Genomic DNA, 22,299 nt, shown 5'->3' with positions numbered 1-22,299 from the left:
TCGTAAAATTTTCAAAGGAGTACACAGACGAATGCGTGTAATTCGTGTGATATCTTGAATGGAAAAGAATTTCAGACGAAAAGAAGTTATTTATTACTTTATTATAACATAGTTCCATTTTCTTCCATTACGTTTATTTTTGGTTTCATCGTGTCTCTTAATTGTCAGCGTTCACGACGGCCGCGCCGTAATTTTGTCGGCTCCGATCCTCGGGATCGCGCAAGATTTAAATAAAAGTTATCGTCCTCGGAGCCGCTCCGTGAACCAAATTCGACTTGTCCGAATGAAAACGCTCGTCGTTCGAACAACCGAAACGCGCGCGCGGTATTTTGATTCTCGTGTCGCCGGGGAACGCTCGGTTCCCAGATAACGGCGAAAGTTCGGAAATAAAGTGTACAGTACCCATACTCGTCACGTCCATACGAAAATAATGTACGACGGTTTCGCATATTCCATTACGTTCATGCATAAAGTACACGTTTCCTGCATTCTATTCGCACACGAGCAACAAAGGAAAATATATTACCCAGTTCTCCATTCGAACGCTTTGTTTCCTCGCGTTCGTTTAACGTTACGGGGATCCGAAAGGAAACGAATATTAGATTCGGTGAAAAGAATCGTACGGATGTCGGTCCACGGACCAATTTCGTTTAATGGAAATGAAAAGTAAACTAGAGGGATCGAGTATTTTAAAGGAGAGTAATGTTTAAAGTAATACACCTTACATTCGATAATCGGACCACGGATATTTATGCGTTGATATTTATTGTTAACAGAAAAATTGTCAAATCCTGGAGTGTTTCCTTTTCCCTTTAATCGTTCATTTTCATTTATCTTTCAATAATCAATTTTTATTGTTGCTTGCTTAGAAACAGAATCGATCGCGCCATGTAGAATTCTTTTACGCGAAAATTGGCACTTTCCGATTTTCGTGAAGACCCGTGCCACTCAGACCGTAAAATTCTACAAGGAAAAACTGTCGCAACGTTTAGCTGTTTCCGAGCATTCTTTATCTCGCGTTTAGATAATCGTTTCATAGAATATATGCATGAATATCCGCAGCCGTTGGATAACCGCGAACGGGGACCTCCGAAACGGATCGTCGTTAATAGAAAAATATAAAACTATCGCATAATCAGGAACAACGATGAGTAACATCATAAAGACATGCACCGGAGATTGATAAATCATGCGTACGCGCTACGTAATTATGTTAAGGGAAGACCTAAAACGCTCATGACACGGAACACGATACAGTCTTTCGCCGAAGAACGAAACGGACCACGAATTTTCTAAGGAGACGCTCTTTCTTTGTCTTCCTTGCGGAGGGACTTGCTCTTTTACTTCTTCCGATAAAAAATAGTTCGCTATTTATACAGCTTACTACGTCTACTGTTTAAAGCCCTGAAACAATACCAACGAAAGTTGCTTATCAACTATTCGGTGACCCAGAAAATATTGCTCGACATTTCTATCCTTCGTGTCGCGTCATTGTTATTCCACTATCACTTTGACCGTCAAGTCGTACGAATTCGTCACGGAATCTTCACGCTAGAACTACCGTACCTGTCGGAAGGATGGATACTACTTTCCTTGTTTTGCGATTATCGGTATTTCGAAAGTAACGAATGTCCGACATAGCGTGCCCGTCAAAATGGCGGGTATCAGTCTCCTCGTTCTGGAATTATTGGTATCTCAGAAGTATCGAATGTCTGAAATGATTTGAAAAATAGATAGTACTAACAATAAATACTTGAACACTGTAAAGAATACAGGAAAAAATTGATTGTTACGATGTTCGTGAGGATCACAGATTGATCGTATAAAATTCTCGGTAGTTCTAGCGTTAAACTTCCATTTTCTTGGCGATGTAGCGTATCAAGTGTCTACTTGCCAGTCAAAGCGCTAACGGAAGAATGAAATTTTTAACGGAACGATTAGACTGCGAAGTTTCATGCGTTCGCTGTGTATATCTCGAAAGGACGATAAGCTAAAATTCAATTTCAACAGTAAAATAATGAGGCGACGTAATATTCTTAACGAGCCGAATAAAATGCAGCCCTGAAGAGATTAAAAAACAATATACTAAACGTTTTCATCGAGTTTCACGAGATTTTTATGTCGTTCTCAGTCTGATAGAGTCAATGGGTTTCTGTTTAATAACAACTTCGTTAAATTAGCCCATAAAGATCCGCATTTGCATAAACATCCGCAGCCGAGTCTTAATGGAATACATTTCAACGACTGCGATCGCTTTATCCTACTCGAGACTTAACAAACTAAACTTTCAAAATACGCAACACTTTCTGGGACGACATGATATCATAATTAAACTTAAACTGCGGATGCTTATGTAAATCGTTATTTCCCTCTATTTCAGTATTCTGTATAAACCGAGATCGTGGATATAAACGAAAAAAGGGGAACAAAAACGTTGGAAATAAAAAAAATATTGAAATAACGAGACAAGCAGTATTGGTCCGGATTTAAAAATATTTCGTCAGCATTTCACGCGACTTCGTACGCCACGGTCGAATCCGCAGTCTAATCGTAACTCGCCAATTAACCAGTTAACTGTGCTCGACGAGTACACCCTTCGCGTTGAAATAACACTAATTACTTCGACAATGAAGCATTTCTTTCTTCAAATAAACGTGTACGCACTTCTGGTTCGTGTTGCTTTAGTTTCTTATTTTAACATTGGAACTACTGCACTCGTTAAAATGGCCGGTATTAATTTCATTGTCGATACCTTGAAACTGTTCAGTATCCGAGATGATTTGAACGATAAATAATTTCTCTTCGATACTGTAATGAATGTATACAGAAACCGAGAACAATGTGTTACTACAATTTTTATACGGATTACACATTAGTCGTGTTAAACGCTCAGTAGTTTTGATATTAATATACACACAAGTGCATTTGTTCTGTGTTCGTATGATTTTCATTGTCGTTGGTTGATTTTATTACACGCCGCGCGAGACATTTTTCACGGTAAATTCCGCAGTTAACTGGTTAAACGCCGGACTTTCGTCACATTCTATTGGACAGTAGCTTTGAACAATGTTCACCGCTGTATCGTAAATTATTTCGTCGAAGGACACCGGCACGCCGCGTATTTTACATTTAAAATCACATATCCACTACCGTCCAGTCGAATATGAGTAACACTTCGTTCGAACGATTGTACGGAAGTACCGACAACAAATCGCTTAAAAAATATTCGATTAGCGTCATCGCGGCGGACAGACAAGATCACGGGAAACAGCATTTAAAATACAATCTCTCCCGTGAATCGAGGCTTATAATCGTTACGTGCATCTTCGACCGCTTCTGATACCTTTCAACGCATTCGCGAGTTCAAGCGAAATTACAATTAAAACTCTTTTTTTCACTATATTAAAAAATCAAGAGATATTTTTCATTACTCTAATAATTCAAACAGAGAATTTATATACGTTATAAATAAATGCATAAAATTTGGTATTTGTTTATGAACCAAAAGGTTATGCTTAAACAGTTTAAAATACAGAGTTTTATAGAAAAAATTGCAAGACTAACGGTGAAACAAAGATATCTTTGCTTCATTGAATCTTCTACCGAATTAAAAATGACAGAAACTTGTTAAAATAGAATATCATTGAATGTTCATATTAAACATTCGCTGTTTACTTGACAATGTCGAAAATGGTCTCGAAATGCCCATGGAATATATTTATTTTTAAAAGCGAATCGATGTAAATCAATACCGCGTTGTTTTCCAATACTTCGAATAAATTTCTCGCACGGTTGAGAAGCTCACGCGCTTTCACGGGAAATGCACATAACGAGAAACGCCGTTTCGAGAATGACCTTTACCCCGCCCTTTTCCTTTGTTAAGTCCCTAACGGTTTTGATTTCGCAATAGTACACCTTAAAGGTAGAATACACTCGTTCGTTTCACGGAGGTTTGAGAATTTTGTTCCCGGGCCCTTAAACGACACACTCCCAGGAAAAAAGGATCGAATCGTGTACAATTATCAAAAAAATATAACTATTAAGTATAAACAGTTCTCTTATCCCGTAATGAGCGGTAAACGCACTACATTAATCTCGTAACCATCGCGTGCTCTTTATCGTACAATGTTTACTACGTATGCATTGAAGTCACGCCCCTCGAGGAAGGACAAATTTCAATAAATTCGTTTCACCCCTCTCCGTCTAAAATCTCAAATCTTTAACCATCGTTCGTGATTATCGTTCATCGATTTCGAGCTTCCTATCGAATTTTATGATTAATCAACACGTCGACCGTCGCCTCTCGTTCGCGCGAGAAGAAACAATCGTAAATATCGTGAACACAGTTAAATCACAACGAACACAACGGTAACTTACAATTGAATTCAACAGCGAGATGTATGTTTCAATGGCAATTACGAAGTCGTGAATATTCGTAACGTTTAATGTTAAAGAAAATCATTGGAGTACCAATAACGAAGAGTTTCGGCGGTCAACGTGTTAACGCGTTTAGAATATTATTCTTCGTTCCAATACGGAAATCGAAAATAATTGTACGTTTAAATCGAGAGTTTATAATATGTTTCTACAATTGTTAACTTCATCTTCTTCTTCCTCTTCCTTCTTTTTTTTTTGTTCATAACAACTAGTGAGCATTAAGGAAACAAATCATGCTGTCGCTTCTCGATAAACTTCAAATTTAAACTCAACTATAGTCTAAAATTGGAAGTGCTATTAAAATGGCTGCGCTTTACAACGCAACCAACACTATTACAGATTTTATTCCTCTTTTTTTTATCATAATATTACAACACGTACTCGTGCCCAACTGACGGCGTCGCTAATAATATTACATATTCGATCTGGTTGGAACGGATCGGTTCTCCCATTCCAAGAGTTATTCCGTTTCAACGTCAATGTTGGTCATCATCGAGTCCATCGTCCGCGCATGGTAACGCCACTGGCGGAAAATATTCGATTCCACGGATCTACGAGACTGCGGTAAGAATCATTCATTGAAGGTGTTACAAATGAAAAATATAATTGGCGTATCAATAATCCAAACGGTCGTCGTCGCTTGAAGTTGATTTTCAGCTCACCCCAACAATCATACAAAATAGTAATACAATTATCCGTTTAATCTTGAACTTAATCAACAACCAATTCCTCTAAAAATACACTGGATTACATTCCAAAACAAGAGCCACTTAAAACTCTATACAAAAAACATTCTACAGTATATACACAAGTTCATCATCCCCCTTAACCCTGTCACATCACAAAATCTCATAAACTCCATCATTACTCAAGTAAACCACCAACAAGCGACACGAATCGTTGAAACACTGCATATACGCCAAACATCTACGACCCTCTCAATCCCCTATCTCCATCCCTAACAAACAATTCTTCCCACAGTCTCCAGACCTAAATATCTGCCACCAGGAGTTCGTAGCTGTCCCATCCAAGAACACTACAAGTGTTCAAATTTCTCCGGTGTAAGTCGCGTCCATTAGCAATGATCTCCTGAAGCTCCGCTTCGCCGCAACTGGCATCATTAGGGGTCGAAGGACTCGCTGATACCGGTTAGCCAGAATCAGTGCTGTAATCGATCAGCTAACCAATTAAAAACGCCTGATTGGCGATCATTCATCCGCAACGGCGAGCAAGGCATACATTTAAATAGGTAGCACTGATTCCGGCCAACCAGTGTGAAACTAACTCGATCCCCTGATGATGCCAGCTGCAGTGCCAGCGAAATATCGGTAAATCATTCGTAACGGACGCGGCTTACACCCGGAAACTTCGAACACTTATCATCTCCCACCAGGATTCTACGTATTAATCCGATCCATGCTCCAATGGACTCGTCTTCCCCGTTTCACCAATCCTCCTCGTCCTCTTCCAGCAGTACATCCGCCATAATGTCCCTGAATCGCACTCGTTAGCGGCGCGTTTGCGCGTACACGCCGATCTCCGCCTCGAACAGGATCTGGTTGATCCTGAGCTTCGCGACGGACCTCGAGTACGAGTCCGGGATCTCCGCTAGCTGCACGGCGATGCTCTCCGCGAACTTCGTGAACTCCTCTTTCGTTCGCCTCCGTTCGGCCGCCGGCTCTGTCTCCAGGTTCGTCTGTGCGGGTTCGTCCAGGTCGCCGATGGGGCTGCTCTGGTCCGGCAGCGAGCCGCGGTACAGCTTCATCGCCTTCAGGCTGGACGACGACGACTCCTCGGCATCCTCGCTCAACGAGGCGTTGAACGAGCCGGTCCCCGAGCCGTTCGTCTCCTCGTTGCAGTCTATGAACGTGATGCTCTCGGGGTCGATGTCGCTCACTATGTATTCCTCCTGCAACTTCGACGAATACTCCTCAATCTTCTGCGAGAAGAAAAAGACACTTTTAATGGTTACGTAGCTGCGCGGCGGTAACGATAGGATCGACTGTGTTGCGAAACGAGGCATGCAGGAAGCGATCATCCTTAACACGTTCGCTACCAGCGCGTATTTCGGTGACGGTCTCCTCGATTATAATATCTTCAGTCCAATGAATCTAAACAAAATATTAGAAGAATGAAACTGAAACGAGTCAGTTGTTAAATGGAATGTCGTAGTTTGTAATTTCTAAAGAAATATCTGTAGGATTAATTTCATTCGTTATGTAAAATATAGGATTACCGTGACAAATATGTGACGCTGGTAGCGAGTGTGTTAACCCTTCGAGAGAAATCAATGAAGTTTCGGTGGTTAGAAAGTGAATACCTTAACCCTTTGGACTTGGAATATAGAACTACTATACAATGTATACAATACTTTGATATAATAGAATATTGATATAATATAGTATGACATAGTTCTTTGTCTCTTAGTTCGCGTGTGTTTTCTCATTAGTTTCAAATCTCGTCTATATCCATTATAGAAAGTTGAATATTTCCAGTGGGAAACTTCGAATTTCTCAAATTGTAGTTAAACCCTGATACATTTGCTGGACGCACCAGATTCTTCTATCACGCGAATTTTCTTGAAGCGGTGATTTTAAGTATTAGAATGATTCGCATAATAGGTCAACGCGTTCGCTAGACTGTGGTTCCGAATGGCTCCGCAGGCAATTCCCGAGACCTTTGGCCCCAGCTTTAATTTGCCTGTACAACGCGCGGAGGGAACCTTACACTCTTGGGTAATTATAATTGGCGAGCACGCGCACAATCGGATCGAATCACGGTTCAATCTGCTGCACACGGTTCACACGCCGCCGGCCTAATCGCGCATTTCGATCTACGGGGAAACGCGGCGCCAGAACTTTCACGGGTGTACACGTTTTCCCCCAAATAACAATGCTTCGAATACGCGCGCACGTACCCACAACCGCGCGCCGTTAATTAAGGAAAGATCCGCCTATCGGGTCGCGCCGCGTGTCTGACACAGACGGTTTTTATCTACTTTTCGAATCGACGCGACATTCTATTGAAACCTGTTCCACTTGCTAGGCGATTTAAATATTTCCTCGGTTAATTCGCCGCCGCAATTTCACCGCGAAAGCCGTCGAGCGGAGGAACGACGGAGAGAAGGAAATTTCGAGGATGAAACTGGCGGACGATAAAAGGCGATTACCCTCGCGAATTCAGAACTCTGTATCGCCCGACGAAATTAGAAGCCAATTGGAAGCTTCTCTTGTGTTTGCAATAAAAAATGAAATTGAGATATGAAACGTCTTCAAGGAAACGAGGGTAACCCGAGGAATACTGCCAAACGCCGCGAAAGCGACCGTCGGGAGGCTCGTTCCATTAATTCGCAGTCGGGCGCGTAACAACGAATGCAACGAATTCGCGGAAATGAAAATTACCGGGGGAAAACCACGAAATCTGAGGATCCGAGGCGAGAAGGGAAAGCGGACTCCAACGCGTTCCCATTAAGGAGCGGGTACGCTAATCCGCCCGCGATAGTTCGCACGCCGTTATTTTTCTGCGCCGCGTCGAGGCTGGTCTTGCTATCCGCTCGTACGATTCAATTTAGACAAAAACAATGTACCATTAATCACGGCGCGATTGGTCTGAGATGAATGCACGCTCGTTCGAGAGTAAAACCACCGTACTCCGGGGAGCGTTTTTCGCAGGCGGGCACCGCGTTCAAGTGGATCGTCCGATCGTCGTCGAACTCATCGGTACTCTCGACGCAACGTCGCGATGTATTCACATTTCAGATGCAACTTCCAAAATACTTTACTCTTCTGCTCTTCTATTTGCGACTTCTTCGACGGAAAGTTCTTTACTCCAAACAACAAATATTTCGAAACAAATTTTATTGTTCCTGTTTTAACTCAGGATTTTCTTCATTTCTACTGAGTACTATAGAAGGGTAAAATGTAGTCTCGAATGTTTCAAAAGCAACTGATAAATTGGTTCAATTCAAATAAGTTTCCTTTAATCCCCTTATTTATTAATGTTTCCAGATAACTTGAATAATTTTCACTGAGCATTAAAGAAGCGTATGCTCTCGAATGTTTCAAAAGCAACTGACCATAGATTAATTCAAATAAGTTCCCTTGAATCCCCTCGTTAACACTAGATTTACGGACACTCGTTCTATACTTTATTCTATTGTTCCTAGAGAACTACGTGTTCGTGTATATAAATCGCGAAAATACCTTCAAAACGAGAGTGTTGCGTATTCGCATAACTGCGCGAATCAAGATCGACTGAAACTATTACTGAATAATGTTTAGCATATAATATCTAGGTTCCGTAAACCCAGCGTCAATAACGTTTCCAGATAACTTGAACGATTCGAGTCCACATTCCGTTCCTTACAATGAACCCTTTCGGCGAGCAGCCGCAGTTCCGAATTCTTTCGAACGGACACCTAGACTTAGAAAACAACGAGCATCGGCGGTGCGCAACACGCTCCGCGACAATTCGATCGATCAATCAGCTTAAAAAGACACGGCCGAGAGGAAACAGCGAAGAGAGGCGAGACTCTCCGTACTTCGCGGAGACAAAGGCGGCCAGCGACGAGCGGACAAAGAAAGCGACGGGAGAGTGGGAACGGAGCAGAGAGACAGCGAGAGGATGGAGGAGAAAAAGTGGCAACGGGGAACGCCGGAGAGAGAGGATCCTCTGGACGCGGCGCGGACCGAGCGCCATCGGAGTCAGGGTGCACGGAATCGGGCATGCTCCGAGATCGATGCGAAATCCGGCGAAATAATCACGTAAAGCAATCAAGCCGGAATTGCGCGGGACAAGCAGCTCTCTCTCTCTCTCTCCCGCCCTCCACGATTATTATCAGTTAAACCGTGAATACTTGGCCGAAATTACCGCTTTCGTAACGAGGATATTCGAGTTGTACGGTTTAGCAGTTTGCCAGTCCGATTTCCATTGAACGTCCACTTCCCGTTTTTCGGAGTTCGCGATGCGAAGATACTGCGTGGACTGTAATTAACACTGGATTTACGGAAGTCGACGACTTGAATATTGAATTTTTTAGGCATTATTTAGCAGCAATTCAAGTTGATTCGTGCAATTATGTACGCGATATTCTGGTTTTGGAATTCTCGCGATTTATGTAGGTTTCTAGGAATAATTGAATAAAGTGTAGAATAAATTTAGAACTCCGCGCTCGAAAGTGCAGACATTTGTACTTGCAAGACATGTTAGGAAATGTTGAATGTTTGATGTAGATGACTTTTCTGGAGTTGCTTAGAGGGAGAAACTATAAATTGAGGAACGAAGTTGGTTTGTTTCGATGTTTCACGTGTTGATGTGTTGAAGTTTATAGTTTTAAGGTGTCGAGTCAGGTAATTCGAGAGCAAAGGGTTAATTGTGGACGTTTACGTGAAAGATGAGACTGTTGGAAGGGGTAGAACCGGTACGGCTGGATGAAAATTGAATATTTCGTGTGGAGATAGAAGATTCGCTGTTCGGTTGCTATGGAATAGTCTGATGTAAGTGAATTAGTAGTTTAATGTAGGAATAATGAAACAATGGAGCAGCAAGAGGAATGATCAATGAAGAATAGTGGAGCAGTGACGCCTGCTACATTCTGTTCCCCTCGGAATCGAAATTCTGCGATTGATCGATCATTTTTCAGCTGCACGGTAAATGCTAATGACGTTCGCCGACCGCTTTTACAAATGAGCCACTCGTTAGTCGATTCGATTAACTCCGCAGAACAGAAAGTAGAAAACAGAGTGATGCAACGGTGGACGTTGATTTTGAAAATTTCTCTTTATATGGAAAACGAAGTAAACGTTATAGAATCTGTATTACTTAGGCAACCACGGGTGTAGCTTAATCTATCGATTACCATTTCACGCATAAAATGGTACACCTTCGAACCTTTATTATTTTCGCAATTTTCCGAAAATAATTCTTGTTATCCCGTGCCACTAAACCCAATAACAAAGGAATTTGCTTTAAATCTTTCTTTTCGTCAGAAGCTCAAAACCATGTTCAGCAATAATACATGTTTACTGTACATTGAATTTTGACATTACCTCCAACACCAACTAATATGCAGTCTACTCTAATATTAATAAATAAACAATAATCCGAAGGCGTTTGGAGTTCACAATTTTGAAAGATTCAAATAAGTATTTATACAAACGCCTCGAAACTTGAGAAATGGAGTTGACCAATTTGACCAATCAGTGGCTCAAATGACTCCGTAATTGCGTAAACATCCTCGGCCCGAACGCGCCGCGAGTTGACAAGATGCACGCACGCATCCCCGTGCAGCGAGCGAGATGGCCGTTTCCACGAAACGGAACACAATGCTCGTTCCCCGAAATCGGTTAGCCAATTACGCGCGGACGGCGTAAACCGGCCCGATCGGAGGACAGCGGCGCGATGCTGCTTTCCACAACAAAAAGAATTCCTGTGGCGCAAATTCCGCGGACGTTTCGGAGAACCAATCGGAACCAATCAGTCGGGCGGGTCATCGATGCACGCGGAGAGAAAAAAGAAACGTCGACACGTGGAAACCGAACGTAACGGCCGGGCTACCCTCGGAAATACAGTCGAAATCGCGGTGCAATCGGAGAGCACTTTAGAGAAGACATTGTTGTACGGTAGTAAAGGATAAGGGCTTATTATTCGACCGTTAATGATTAATCGGTAGCTTATCAACGCTACAGCTTACCAGCAATCCAACTGACTTTTTAAAATATTTTTATAGACACTTTAAGAGCGTCTATTGAGATTTCAATCGACTTATAATTCGGTTTGAGTATTGCCTAATCAATGTCTTTGGCGATCTCTTAGATCGTTTTTTGGTAATTGTTTATACTGAAATAAAGAGTCGCTTTGAACCATCTGGTAGGTCTATTGTTAGGCTTTGTGGTTTGAATGATTGTTTTGAATGAAATTGTTGAGCTACTTCGTGGTTCGTTGTTAGGGGTTGAATTTATTATTATTGGCGAATTGGTAGATACTCTTGGCGTTTGAAGGAACGTTAAATATTCGCAAGTGGATGGAGGTGTTAACGCCATCGCCATTTTGAATCAACAGGGGACGGTAGACGTATTCTGAATTTTAAATATATTTCTGGCTTGTGGAAGGTGTTTATACTTTCTGTGTTTACACAGTCAAGTTGAAATTGCAAGATGAGCAAAATGGAGGCTGGCTTCAGAGGAAACTAATATGACGGATCTATATTCGCTGTTTGCGTTTGTTAAAGATAAATGTTGAAAGCCAATTTTGGTCAAATATTGGGCTGAGCGAAATATTATTTAAACTAGTAAATGGGAAGCGGCCAATTTCAGATCGTGCGAGTAATTATTAAAATGAAATATCTACAGTTAGAAAAAGGATTTGAAACAGTATTCGTTGATATACGAAGTGCATATTAAACAAACTGAAATATTCTTTTATATTCGAGATTACTAAAACCAAAATATTTCCTCAAATTTCCCTCCCTAAATGGAACTCTTATCTGATTCGAATTCTATCGAACATCTTAAACCGTATTCAAAATGCACCCTCTCCAAACTGTATCCAGCTCTACAAATATTACTCCCTAATGTTTCATTGTGCGACGAGTCTCCCGCAATCACCACCAGAGGGCTTCTAAAACGACACCTTTCTCGCAGTCACTCGATTGCTCATAAATTCCTATACATTCACATCTCAATAATTACTAAAACTATTTCCATATTCAGAGAAAAACCTAGAACCTAAATAACAATCCCACAAAAGAACATAAAATCCCAAAACATTTCTCCATTCCTTCTTCCACACACCTCTCTTTATCCTCCATCTTTCACAAGTGCACCATGCTCAACCGCCAAAAGAATTCCTTTCAACCAGCATCGAGAAGAAATCGCATTTCCGATTGCACCACTACTCCAATCCACCCAGTGTACCTAATGAATACCATTACCCCTGCTCGCTGCGCACACAAACACGCATACGCGCGTATGCTACGGTATACGTAAACACACATACCTTCTTACGCTTGCTGTATCTGCGTGTGCCGAATTGTAGGAACTGCATCGCCTCGAAAGCGAACCACTTGGACACGTAAACATCGTCGGGGCCGGTGGCCGCGTCCCGGCTGTTCTGTATTTTGTGCACCTCCCTCGAGTACTGGCACTTCAGGTTCGTGATCTTCTTCTCGATCTCGAGGGTGTTGCAGCAAAGGATCTCGGCGAGCTCCTGTATGGCGTGTTTGCGTTTCGCGCGGTCCCGGTAGCCGCGGGCGTTCCAGTCCCACAGCACGGGCCTTTGTTTGTACTCGCGCAGCAGCTCGAGGGTTTTGTCGCGGGTCCATTCCATGGCGAGGCGCGTATCGTCGTTCGTCGTCGTGGTCTCTGATTCGTCCCAGTCGTCGTGCCTGGGCATGGAAACGCGTGGCGTAGCGTGCTGCGGTGCCGGCGGGCGTTGACGGATCGTCGCATGTACCACCGACTAAAAAAACAACCTTTCAACTTCTCTCACTGCGGGTCCGCACTGTGTCTAAAACGACGACGACGACAAACGACGCGTGCGTTATGCTCTTCCAGTTGTCCTGCTACTCGAAATTTCCCCGAGGTGGCCACCGAATTTCCTAAATCACGTGGATGGAGAAGAGCGGAGCGAGCAAGAAAGAGAAGAGACAGACAAGCGGCAGACGGATGCGGGTAAAAAACGGACGGAAACGGAAGAAAAAAACACGGTGTGTGGCGCGGAGGGCACACACAACGTCCGGCGTTGGTCCGGCTCTAACGTGGTTAGAGGCAGAGCGCAGAGGCTAGCCTAGCAGCCGCCCGTGAAGGAGACGAGTCCGACCAGAGGCGGACACACGGGGTACCCGCCGTCCACCCGTGTGTACCCGCTAATAAATCGGCGACTACGAGCCGACAACGACGCCGCAGCCGCGAATCGAGCACGCGTTTTAATGATTTTTGCGCGAGACCCGCGCGCGCTTGGTCGCCTCCCTTTCTTTATTTCCCTTAGCGGAAACCCGGCGAGAACACGAAGACGGCCGAGTCTGCGCGAACGAGCCTGACCACCGTTCCACGCCGCATCGCTAAACGTATGAGCGCCAAGCAGTTTCATCCTTTCGTCTCTCTGCTCTCTCTCCTCCTCCTCCACCTCTACCACCACCGCGTCCTCGTCCTCCTACTCCTCTCGCTCTCCTCCTGCTCTCTTCCGCCCTCCATCAGGCCGCAGACGCTCTTTCTCTCCCTCTCTTTTCTAGAAACCTGAACCGTCCGCCGCGCTTCGTTTCCCTGTCCTTTTCCGTTCTTTGTTCCCTTTCTCTGCCCGACGTTCCTTTCCATTTCGCATTTCTTTTCCACCCAGCTGCGCCCGCTCGCGAGCGAGCGTGCAGCGCGCTGCCTTCTTTACATTCCCTTCCTCTTTGTTTACTGAACGACCTTGCGCCTCTCGTCCCATCGTTTTCTCGTTCCTTTATCGCCCGGATCCTTTTCCACCGATGAACTTTTTCTGCTGCGTTTTCGCGCAGCTACAGCGCTGCAGAAGCTGTTACGCCTCGCCGGGAACGTTACTCCGCGGGCTTGGGATTCGATTATCCGCTGGCCGATGCCTCCTCGGCGATCCGGTGTGTCCCATGGTGTTCCTTCGCCGACGCCGTGGGACCGAACGCTTTCGCGATGCACGGGATTACGGTCGTGACCTCTGTCGAGGATCTGTGGAAAATTCAGGTGTTAATTGGGTTCTTTTTTTTATTCTGTTTCGCAGGTCGAAGGGCGAGCGTACCGTCGTGGAAGGTCGACGCGTTGGAAGTTAATGTTACCTGTACGGATGAATGGTGGAGTATTCGGTTTTGGTGAACTTTACGAGACGCGTTCAACGATTCCAGCATCGGTTTTGGGTCCTTGAAAGTTGCAATGAAATTAATGTTAAATCTGATCGGAACCGGTGGTTTTGATTGTTATTCAGAAATAGTCTCGGTTCTCAGTGATAATGATATCAGTTGCAATGCACTAATATAAACATTTATAGTTACTGACATAATCGACGATAGCGGAAAGTAGTGTGCTGCTACACGTAAGGCGGTTACGTAGATATGTAACTTAATATATGCTCTTTGTTATTTAACATTAGTCGGACATGAATTTGCATGAAATATATGCACATTTATTATTTGTTTCCTATATTTTTTAAATGTTACGAGGATACATAAATTCCTCTTTCTTCGTAGTCTTTCTTCCCATTTCCTCTTTCACCTTTCAATTGATTGCAACTTTCCTGTATCAGTTATTTCTGTCGTTAAATATGTTGAAATATTTACATTTCCGTTGTTTTGTTCTCTTCCCGATTTCCATCTTCTTCCTCATTTATTTCGCTGAAACAGAATCCTCTTCTCTCCAGATAATCAGTTATTCTCGTAAAATATCGATGCAATTCTCCAACGATGAATTTCGTGAAAGCACAGATTTCACACAAATTTGAATAGCTTCTCATCGACTTTTCGATCACAACACATCACTGTTCGCGAGATCTTAATCCCCCGACATCCTTTCGGCGTTAAGTAAACACAGGTACATCGTGCCTGTACACGAACCGCGTGCACCAATCGAATTCCACGATTAGCGCGGACGAAATGAGATAAAAACGAAACGCAAAGAATTCACTCCGATTGCGCATTGGAATCACCGCAATTTTCAGTCATTAATATGCGCTCGGATCGAGTCAAGCTATAAACAGAATTATAAGAGCTCGTACACTCCTCAACAAAGATTTTTTCCCCCGTTTTAATGCAAGCATAATATTTGCAGTATGAATGCATATTTATCCCTCGTGAATTTTAATAAAGCAGCCGGCAGAAATTTAAATATGCACGAGCGTTTGCGTTTTACTCGTAAATAAAATTTCTCCGTGCGCAATACAAATTAATTGAATATTAATTAAGTAATGACACACTCGAATGCGTGGTAGCACAATAGTTTATAATGCTCGACGGAAATATTCTTACAATAATTCTTATGCCAATTTAGCTGTCCGTTGATAGTGACAAATGATTTTCATTAATTTTCCCTTGATCGAATAAACGCGCGCCCCGGCCTAATGCGTTCTACGGATAGGATAGATCTAATTCCGCTGAGGTACGATCCATCTCATTCTACGGCAATAATTCTTCGGTCATTCGACTCGCTTTCACTGAACCTGCATTGTCAGAACGCGGGTTGCTTGGATTACACGGGGCCGCGGCGAATCGAACACATGAAATCTCGGATTCGACTGGCACGTGCAATCAACATGTCTTACGTGCGTGAAATGTCGTGTCCCGTACAAGTTCCTGTCGCGATTTCCCGAATTATAGTTAGTCATGCAGAATTATTCGAATTTTATCTTCTCACTTGAAGCCGTCACACGAAGTGAATTCCTTACTTTCCACTACGAAGAAAAATATTTTTCATTGATTATAAACGTTCGTAGCTTTATCTTCCTATTGTAAAATAATATACCCCATAATTTCTATTCCACGAAAAATCATTTGTATCACTATGGAAGTACGAAGAAATACCAGATCGAGGCAGAGTTTCCAGCAGATAAATTAAAGAGAAAAGAAATAATGATTCGCGAACGAAAGAAAGCTGAGATCTTATTTAATAACGGCTCATTTCGTCGTTATTTGTATCTTTTTCAGTTTTCGCGGCTTTCCTCTACCTTTCTCTTGTTTGCAACAGTCTTATTACTATTCTTCGTGTTATTTACGATGCACTATTTCATCGTTTAACGATTCGGTGAGTTAAAACGCGCCCGATCGAGTCGTTACTGTTATTTATTTACCCTAGACTGTTCAATCGGCGTGTCTAATAAATTAAGTGGAGAAGGAAATGATGAAAAGTTAACGTACCCGGAAACAGAACGATGTGTTTGCCGGTCACCGGTTGGACCAGATTGCCATCGGCAGCCACCACTCGGAAATCATGCCCGGAAATGGATAACCGAACAGGACAATTGTACGCATTGGCGTTGATGACTCGCAGTAAGTATTGCAAGCCATGGTCGACTTTTACAACGATCCCGTCACTCTGAAAGAAGAAATTATGTCAATTCGAATCGAAACTTACCGATCGCGTCTGCTTATTATTATGTTACGATTGTATTACCGAAAACATTGTGTAACAGTTATATGCAATAGTTCTACATGTTCCATATTCGACATTCGATTGTTCAAACGAATTTTCATTGATCGACTGCGCAAGAATTCTGATCGAACGTGCAATTTCCCCATTGCACATTCGAACTAGAAATCAAAGAAGAAACATGAAGACAACATGAAAACAAATTTCAATATCATCGAAAGTAAAAATTATTTTTCGAACGGAGCTCGGTGGAAATACATGTTTAATCGGAGTAACGGCGTTCGAAGCTTCCGTTTTTTGATGAGCACAAATTAATGAATAAAAGAAGAATGTTTAATTCACGGACTTCATTCATCTGTATTTTAATAACTCTAGCGAAGCGTACCGGTGAAAGTTTGATATATTTACGACTGTCTCGGAATTCGAGTTCCTTAATAGAACATCTGAATTTTAAGTTTGGTTCCCCTGTAAAAAAAAAATGGTACTTCGACAATAACCACGGTTACGTGAACATCCGCAGTCTAATAATGAACAATCGCCACTTTCGCGGAGCGTATCGTTACGTTCGACACGTTCGTGAATCAAGAGATAGTTCTTTCAACGCGTAATTTATGTCCCACAGTGCACCTGCGCAAGTGGAAACCCGGGAATCAAATAAAATTCTCGGAATAACTTTCGATGGAAGTAATTTAATAAACATGTCGTCAGGAAACTCATTAGAGGCAATTTGCGGTGATAATTTACGGTGACGTTCTACGGTCGATCTTTCCTGGCCGCACCGGAAACCATCTAGTTACTTCATCTTATTTTCTAATTCTCGGATGAAGTGTCGTCGTGCCACTGAAACTACTATTTATGCGAGTCATTTCTGAATACTAATTGCCACAAATAATAACTTCCCTTATCGATCAATTACAAACTTTCATAGCATTGTCGAACATTCTTTTAAACGATGAAAAAAAAGGAAACGACGAATTCTTGAATTTAACAAAGAAGCATCTATCAATCGAAGAAAATGGAAATTTTATTTACTGTAAGTTAATTCGGTGCTCCTTCGTTTAGCGGAGCTATTTTAAATTGAAATATTTTATAACGTCGTTTCCTTGATATTTGTTTAGAACAATGGGAATAATAATGAACGTCTGCGGTTTAATGGTTAGACGTTGCGTTTCGTTGATCGTGCCCATAAATTCGCCGATCTTATTTAACGACAACACTTTCGGCCCCTTCTCTGGGTCTTCAATTAATTAGATGAATCAGTACCTGGCCGTTCAAGAGCAGCTCGTTGGGCGTGGGCGGGTGTAGGTGCGAATACCGCGACAGCGGAGTTGGTGGCCTTGATGACAAAAGAAGTATCCTTTCCAAGCTGGGGTCATCCTGTGGTCCTCGAACTGTCAACGACCCGTACACGCCGTCGCCCTGCTGCGAAACTGATAACCCAATCTTATTACAGCCCTCTGATTTTTATCATCGGTCCGTTCTTCCATTAACACGTTGAACGCCGTATGATTTCTTAGACGAGAATACACAAAATGAAAAAATATAATGTTAAATTATTCGGTTGAATTGCATTATTATTATTGCACGTTCATCTAGCTGAATATCACTGCATTCGGTAGCGTAATTTATAGTATAGAAATGTTTTCAAATAATCATCGTTCAATTGAGTGAACTGTAGTAATTCGATTTGGTTGGGGGTCACCGGTGACCCCCATGGCATTCAACGTGTCAAGGACCTTCAGAAAATTTCGATACTCGAATGTAAAATTTAGAAAAGTAGGCACATTGGAATTCAAGTATGAAAAGTTAATTCTGTTACAGGTGTTTTTATTTTTGTCATTGACTTTTATAATGTATAATGTATAAAATACTACTGTTTATTTAATTACTATAAAAAAATAGCCTGGAGAACAAGAAGAATGGCGAATAAAATGAGAAAGTTGTAATTGCATGGAAGAAATAGTACTGCTTCTTATTGAGACCCTATCCGCCATTTTTTAATACTTTGGAATATCTACGAGGTAATCAGAAGTACTCAGAATTTAATTGTAATTTATTGCCTTTTTAAAGTAATTACTTTGTGAAGGAGGTACTTGCATTTTTAAAATCGATGTAAATATTGTAAAAAAATACGTTCAGTTAAAAATTTGTTACTTTAAATATGTTAATCATTTTGGACTCTTGTCGTTTAGAACATTACGCGTAATCGTTCGCCGTTAAATGTTGACTTATGGTTATCACACGACGTATTAGCTTTTTAATGGTTTTAGTATTTTAATAGGTGGTACGAGAAAATTGAAAGAGATATCTTCAGTTTACGTAAGGCACGATGAATACTATTTAGCTTTACTTTCGCGGTTCGAACGTGAATCGCTTCAAATTGCAAATACGCAGTTACGTAACCTTCGGATAATTTATTAACGCACACTTCTAAAATATTAATGTACATAATCGAATAACCGCGATTCTATAATTATCCATTTTAATTTCATTTTAACGATCAATATAAAATGATAAAATTAAATGTTTATACTTCTTGCTATGAAATATATGATTAGTTAAGTATTGATCTCAATTATAAAAAGGAAACGCATATACAACGGAATGTAATGAACCTTGCAATTAGAGAAATTCTTACTTATTACACAAATCCATGCACCGCATAAAAAAAATGTTTTATAATACCTGGACGTCCTTGGAAGTTGCTCGTTATGTGTCATTCTACTTTTCTTCTCTACGTTCGCCAAACAAGGCAATTACACTCTTTCGTACCAAGAAACTAATTTAATAGAATTTATTTTTAAAAAAATACGTCTCTGGAATTTGTTGAACGTTGTTTTTCCCTGTTCTACACCCGACAATCTCAAAGGGAGTTAACACGTAACCTAACTTCTACTCGGTCCTACCGTTATTGATCTACTTGAATTTTGCTCCTGCTGGCGGAAGTAGAAGTCGTTCTACAGCGCGGGAAATTTGTAATCGATTCGAACCGAACACAGTGAAACACGTATGAATAATTTAAAATGTTCAATAAAAAGCGTATATTAAAACGAACGTCAGTAATAATTTGAATAAGTTGCATTTCACATCTAGTTTATCCGGTATCTTATTTATAGACATCAAGCGATTAATTATTACGAAACTACGTTGGTCAAGCATCGTTCAATGGAAAATTAACGGTATTACGACTGCAAAAGTCTTAATGAAAATTAAATGTTATATAATTACATTATTGAGATTGGAATAGCCGAATAAAATAATCACCGTAGTAAAAGAAAGTACTGAATAGATGAATTTTTTTAATTTTAAATATATACTAATGGTTTCTTCTTTTGAGCATAATAATAAATAAACATGATAGAATGAAACATAGTAGGGTATCGTGGTATAATGATATTTTCTTCTTTATTTCTTCTATTAATAATTTTATAGGTTACTTAATTATGTCAGCTGCAAGAAAATTAAAGATAATATCTTACCTTGATGTGCATAGTAGAAATATGTGCCAACACTTTCTGGTTTTAATTCATATTCAAAACCACCGAATGGTAATATTGAGCATTGTGTAACCATCGGGACACCGTCCATATGGGGGGAATCATTTTGCCGTAATCCATGCCAATGGAAAGATAATTCTCTGGATCCCATTCGATTGTACACAATTACTTTAATAGTATCGCCGAGGCAGACCTGTAAATTTCAATCGTCCATTAATAACAACCTATTAATCAATCAGAAATATGTCACAATTAAACATTTATTTGTATTCGATCATCAAAGAGAATAAACAAGAAAAAAAGCGTCATTATCTAAGAAAACTTGCTCTTCAAAGATATTTTATCAGAAATTGTTATTCGTTAATTTTTGAAGCTTGTTAAGAATTTCTTGAATCTCTAATTACCTCTATTTGAGGTCCTGGACTATTTCCATTAATCTTCAAGTAGCTACCCCCCGAAATCACGTCATGGTGGATCACCGATTCGCTTTCGAGTTTGGAATGGTTCCGACGACTGTAAATGATAAAAACAATAGCAAACTGATTAAAATATTCTTTGGAATGATCAACTAATTGACCAATCAAATATTTCCACACAAAATCAAAGTATAATAGTTCTGTAACTGTAACGTTGAAAGTTCCGAAAGGGATTAATCACTTGCCTTGCAATGCTGAGTCATCATCATGATAATTTCAACTGCAATTCAATAAATTTGGATATTCTTCGTATCACACGAGATGAAGAATAATATTAACGGGTTGTTAACAATATATAGTCTTCACAATTCGTAGATTTCAGGGAACAAGCGGATGATTTGCTTTTTCCGCGGAGCACATAGTTGCCTCCGATCTTTGATGGTAAAAAGCCGAGAAAAAAGATGCCGAGGCACGGTTGGATGCACGAAAATGTACAAAACATGTTGTAAATTGATTTAAACGTTAGATAAACACGCCTCGAACTTGGCCACGAAGAAAATGGCTATGGTGGTTACAGTTGCGGTACAGGATTTGCGGTGTATAAGGCCATTATCTAGCTTTACCGGCTACATCACAGTTGTACATATATGTAGCCGTGAGTGTTAGTGTCAGAACCTGTTAGGAATCAGAAAAATCCAAGATGCACACTGTAGCCAACCGTGTCAACCGTTAGTTCGTAAATTACAGAGGGAATGATATACTCGTCCTAACGATAAGGCTGACCGGGATACGAATATCCTCATCCCTCTTCAAAAATGCTCGCCTTTAAGTCACACTGGATTTTTCAATCGTGCAAATCCTTCGTTTGTTGCGAAATGCAAACACTTTCATCGCGAGAGGAACCTAGTTTATCTCGTAATTAACACGTGCGATTAACACTTTGCGAATGACCATTAGAATGTGTTCATTTGTATCGAATAAAAAGAAGAGAAAAAGCGCGAACGGAACCGGTTCTTTGGTTCGCTTGACATAAGAGGATATTGAAGAATTTTTTTATAAACGTTCCGAGCACTTCCGGCACAGATCTCACCTGATAACAGCAGGTAATTCGCTGACGACGAATTCGTAGCGGCAGAGCTTCCTCGATGATGCTTCGTTGGCACATGAGCGCAGACACTCGTGGTGATCGTCATCTGATTGTTACAGAAAAGAAACGCAGCAAGAAGATAATCAACATTTCATAGCAACGAAGACAGGGCGATCGAAGTGCGCAAAACTGAATGTAACATCACCATGCTCTGATTCCCCCGAAGTTTCACAAGTTGCAAAAAAAACGCAACTTTCACGAAAAAAAACGAAAAATACCCGTCTGCTTTCAACATACGCGACGATATCCTCGAAACCACAATTTCCATCAACTTTCTGTCACGATTACGGAATACCGAAGTTGTAATCAGGGGAATCACTTTTGGTGGTACCAGAGCGATAATGATTCTTCGCGATTTGTTTAAAAATGTTCACTGTCACGACTGGCAACTGTTTGGATCCGTGCACTTTGAAAACAAACGTTCCACGATTTCGATTTGGTATTGTAGGGGGCAAAGACGTAGATGATTAATTGTATTTTCTCACCCTGCGTCCGAGACGTTGACGTTTTTAGCGAAACGAACAATACGACGAGGGCGACGGTAAAACGATCGAGCCGCGGCATTGTAACCCAGAGAGATCTGGGTCTTGATCTTGCAGGGTCGTTGATCTATATCGATCGCGGTATTATCATCGCGGATGACGCGTGAAACAATGACCCAGGAAATGACCGGCGCGATGTTACGCGGTTCACGATCAAACCGCGACTCGGTTGGA

The 22,299-nt window shown here is 41.4% G+C and overlaps 2 protein-coding genes across 5 annotated transcripts in view; both read right to left on the bottom strand.

Annotated features, from left to right (window-relative positions):
• The window catches only part of LOC116430687 (uncharacterized), a 26,501-nt gene extending 4,202 nt beyond the window's left edge, over positions 1 to 22,299 (bottom strand). The window contains exons 1-6 of the mRNA XM_076372079.1: positions 22,069 to 22,299; positions 21,527 to 21,629; positions 20,425 to 20,533; positions 20,003 to 20,213; positions 17,787 to 17,953; positions 16,292 to 16,469 (exon numbers count right to left, since the gene is read on the bottom strand). Of these exons, the coding sequence (XP_076228194.1) occupies positions 16,292 to 16,469; positions 17,787 to 17,953; positions 20,003 to 20,213; positions 20,425 to 20,533; positions 21,527 to 21,629; positions 22,069 to 22,147 (847 nt within the window). The 5' untranslated portion in view covers positions 22,148 to 22,299. The remainder of the gene's footprint in view (positions 1 to 16,291; positions 16,470 to 17,786; positions 17,954 to 20,002; positions 20,214 to 20,424; positions 20,534 to 21,526; positions 21,630 to 22,068) is intronic.
• On the bottom strand, positions 63 to 15,773 carry LOC143175069 (uncharacterized). 4 transcript variants are annotated; one of them, XR_012999689.1, is made up of 3 exons: positions 12,433 to 15,771; positions 2,753 to 6,376; positions 63 to 1,712 (listed from the first exon to the last, which is right to left on the bottom strand). XR_012999689.1 is itself a non-coding variant. In XM_076372084.1 (2 exons), exons 1-2 carry the CDS (start codon positions 12,826 to 12,828, stop codon positions 5,945 to 5,947), a joined length of 804 nt encoding a protein of 267 aa, XP_076228199.1. In that variant the 5' UTR covers positions 12,829 to 15,773; the 3' UTR covers positions 63 to 5,944. The 4 variants fall into 4 exon arrangements, 3 of the variants coding, with proteins under 3 accessions (XP_076228199.1, XP_076228200.1, XP_076228198.1); XM_076372084.1 differs by having other exon boundaries at positions 63 to 6,352; positions 12,433 to 15,773; XM_076372085.1 differs by having other exon boundaries at positions 63 to 6,346; positions 12,433 to 15,773.

This window comes from Nomia melanderi, chromosome 11 (genome assembly GCF_051020985.1).
Source record: "Nomia melanderi isolate GNS246 chromosome 11, iyNomMela1, whole genome shotgun sequence".
NCBI classification, from domain to species: domain Eukaryota; kingdom Metazoa; phylum Arthropoda; class Insecta; order Hymenoptera; family Halictidae; genus Nomia; species Nomia melanderi.
Note: the sequence above shows the minus strand (reverse complement) of the source record. Positions and strands in the feature narration are given on the sequence as shown.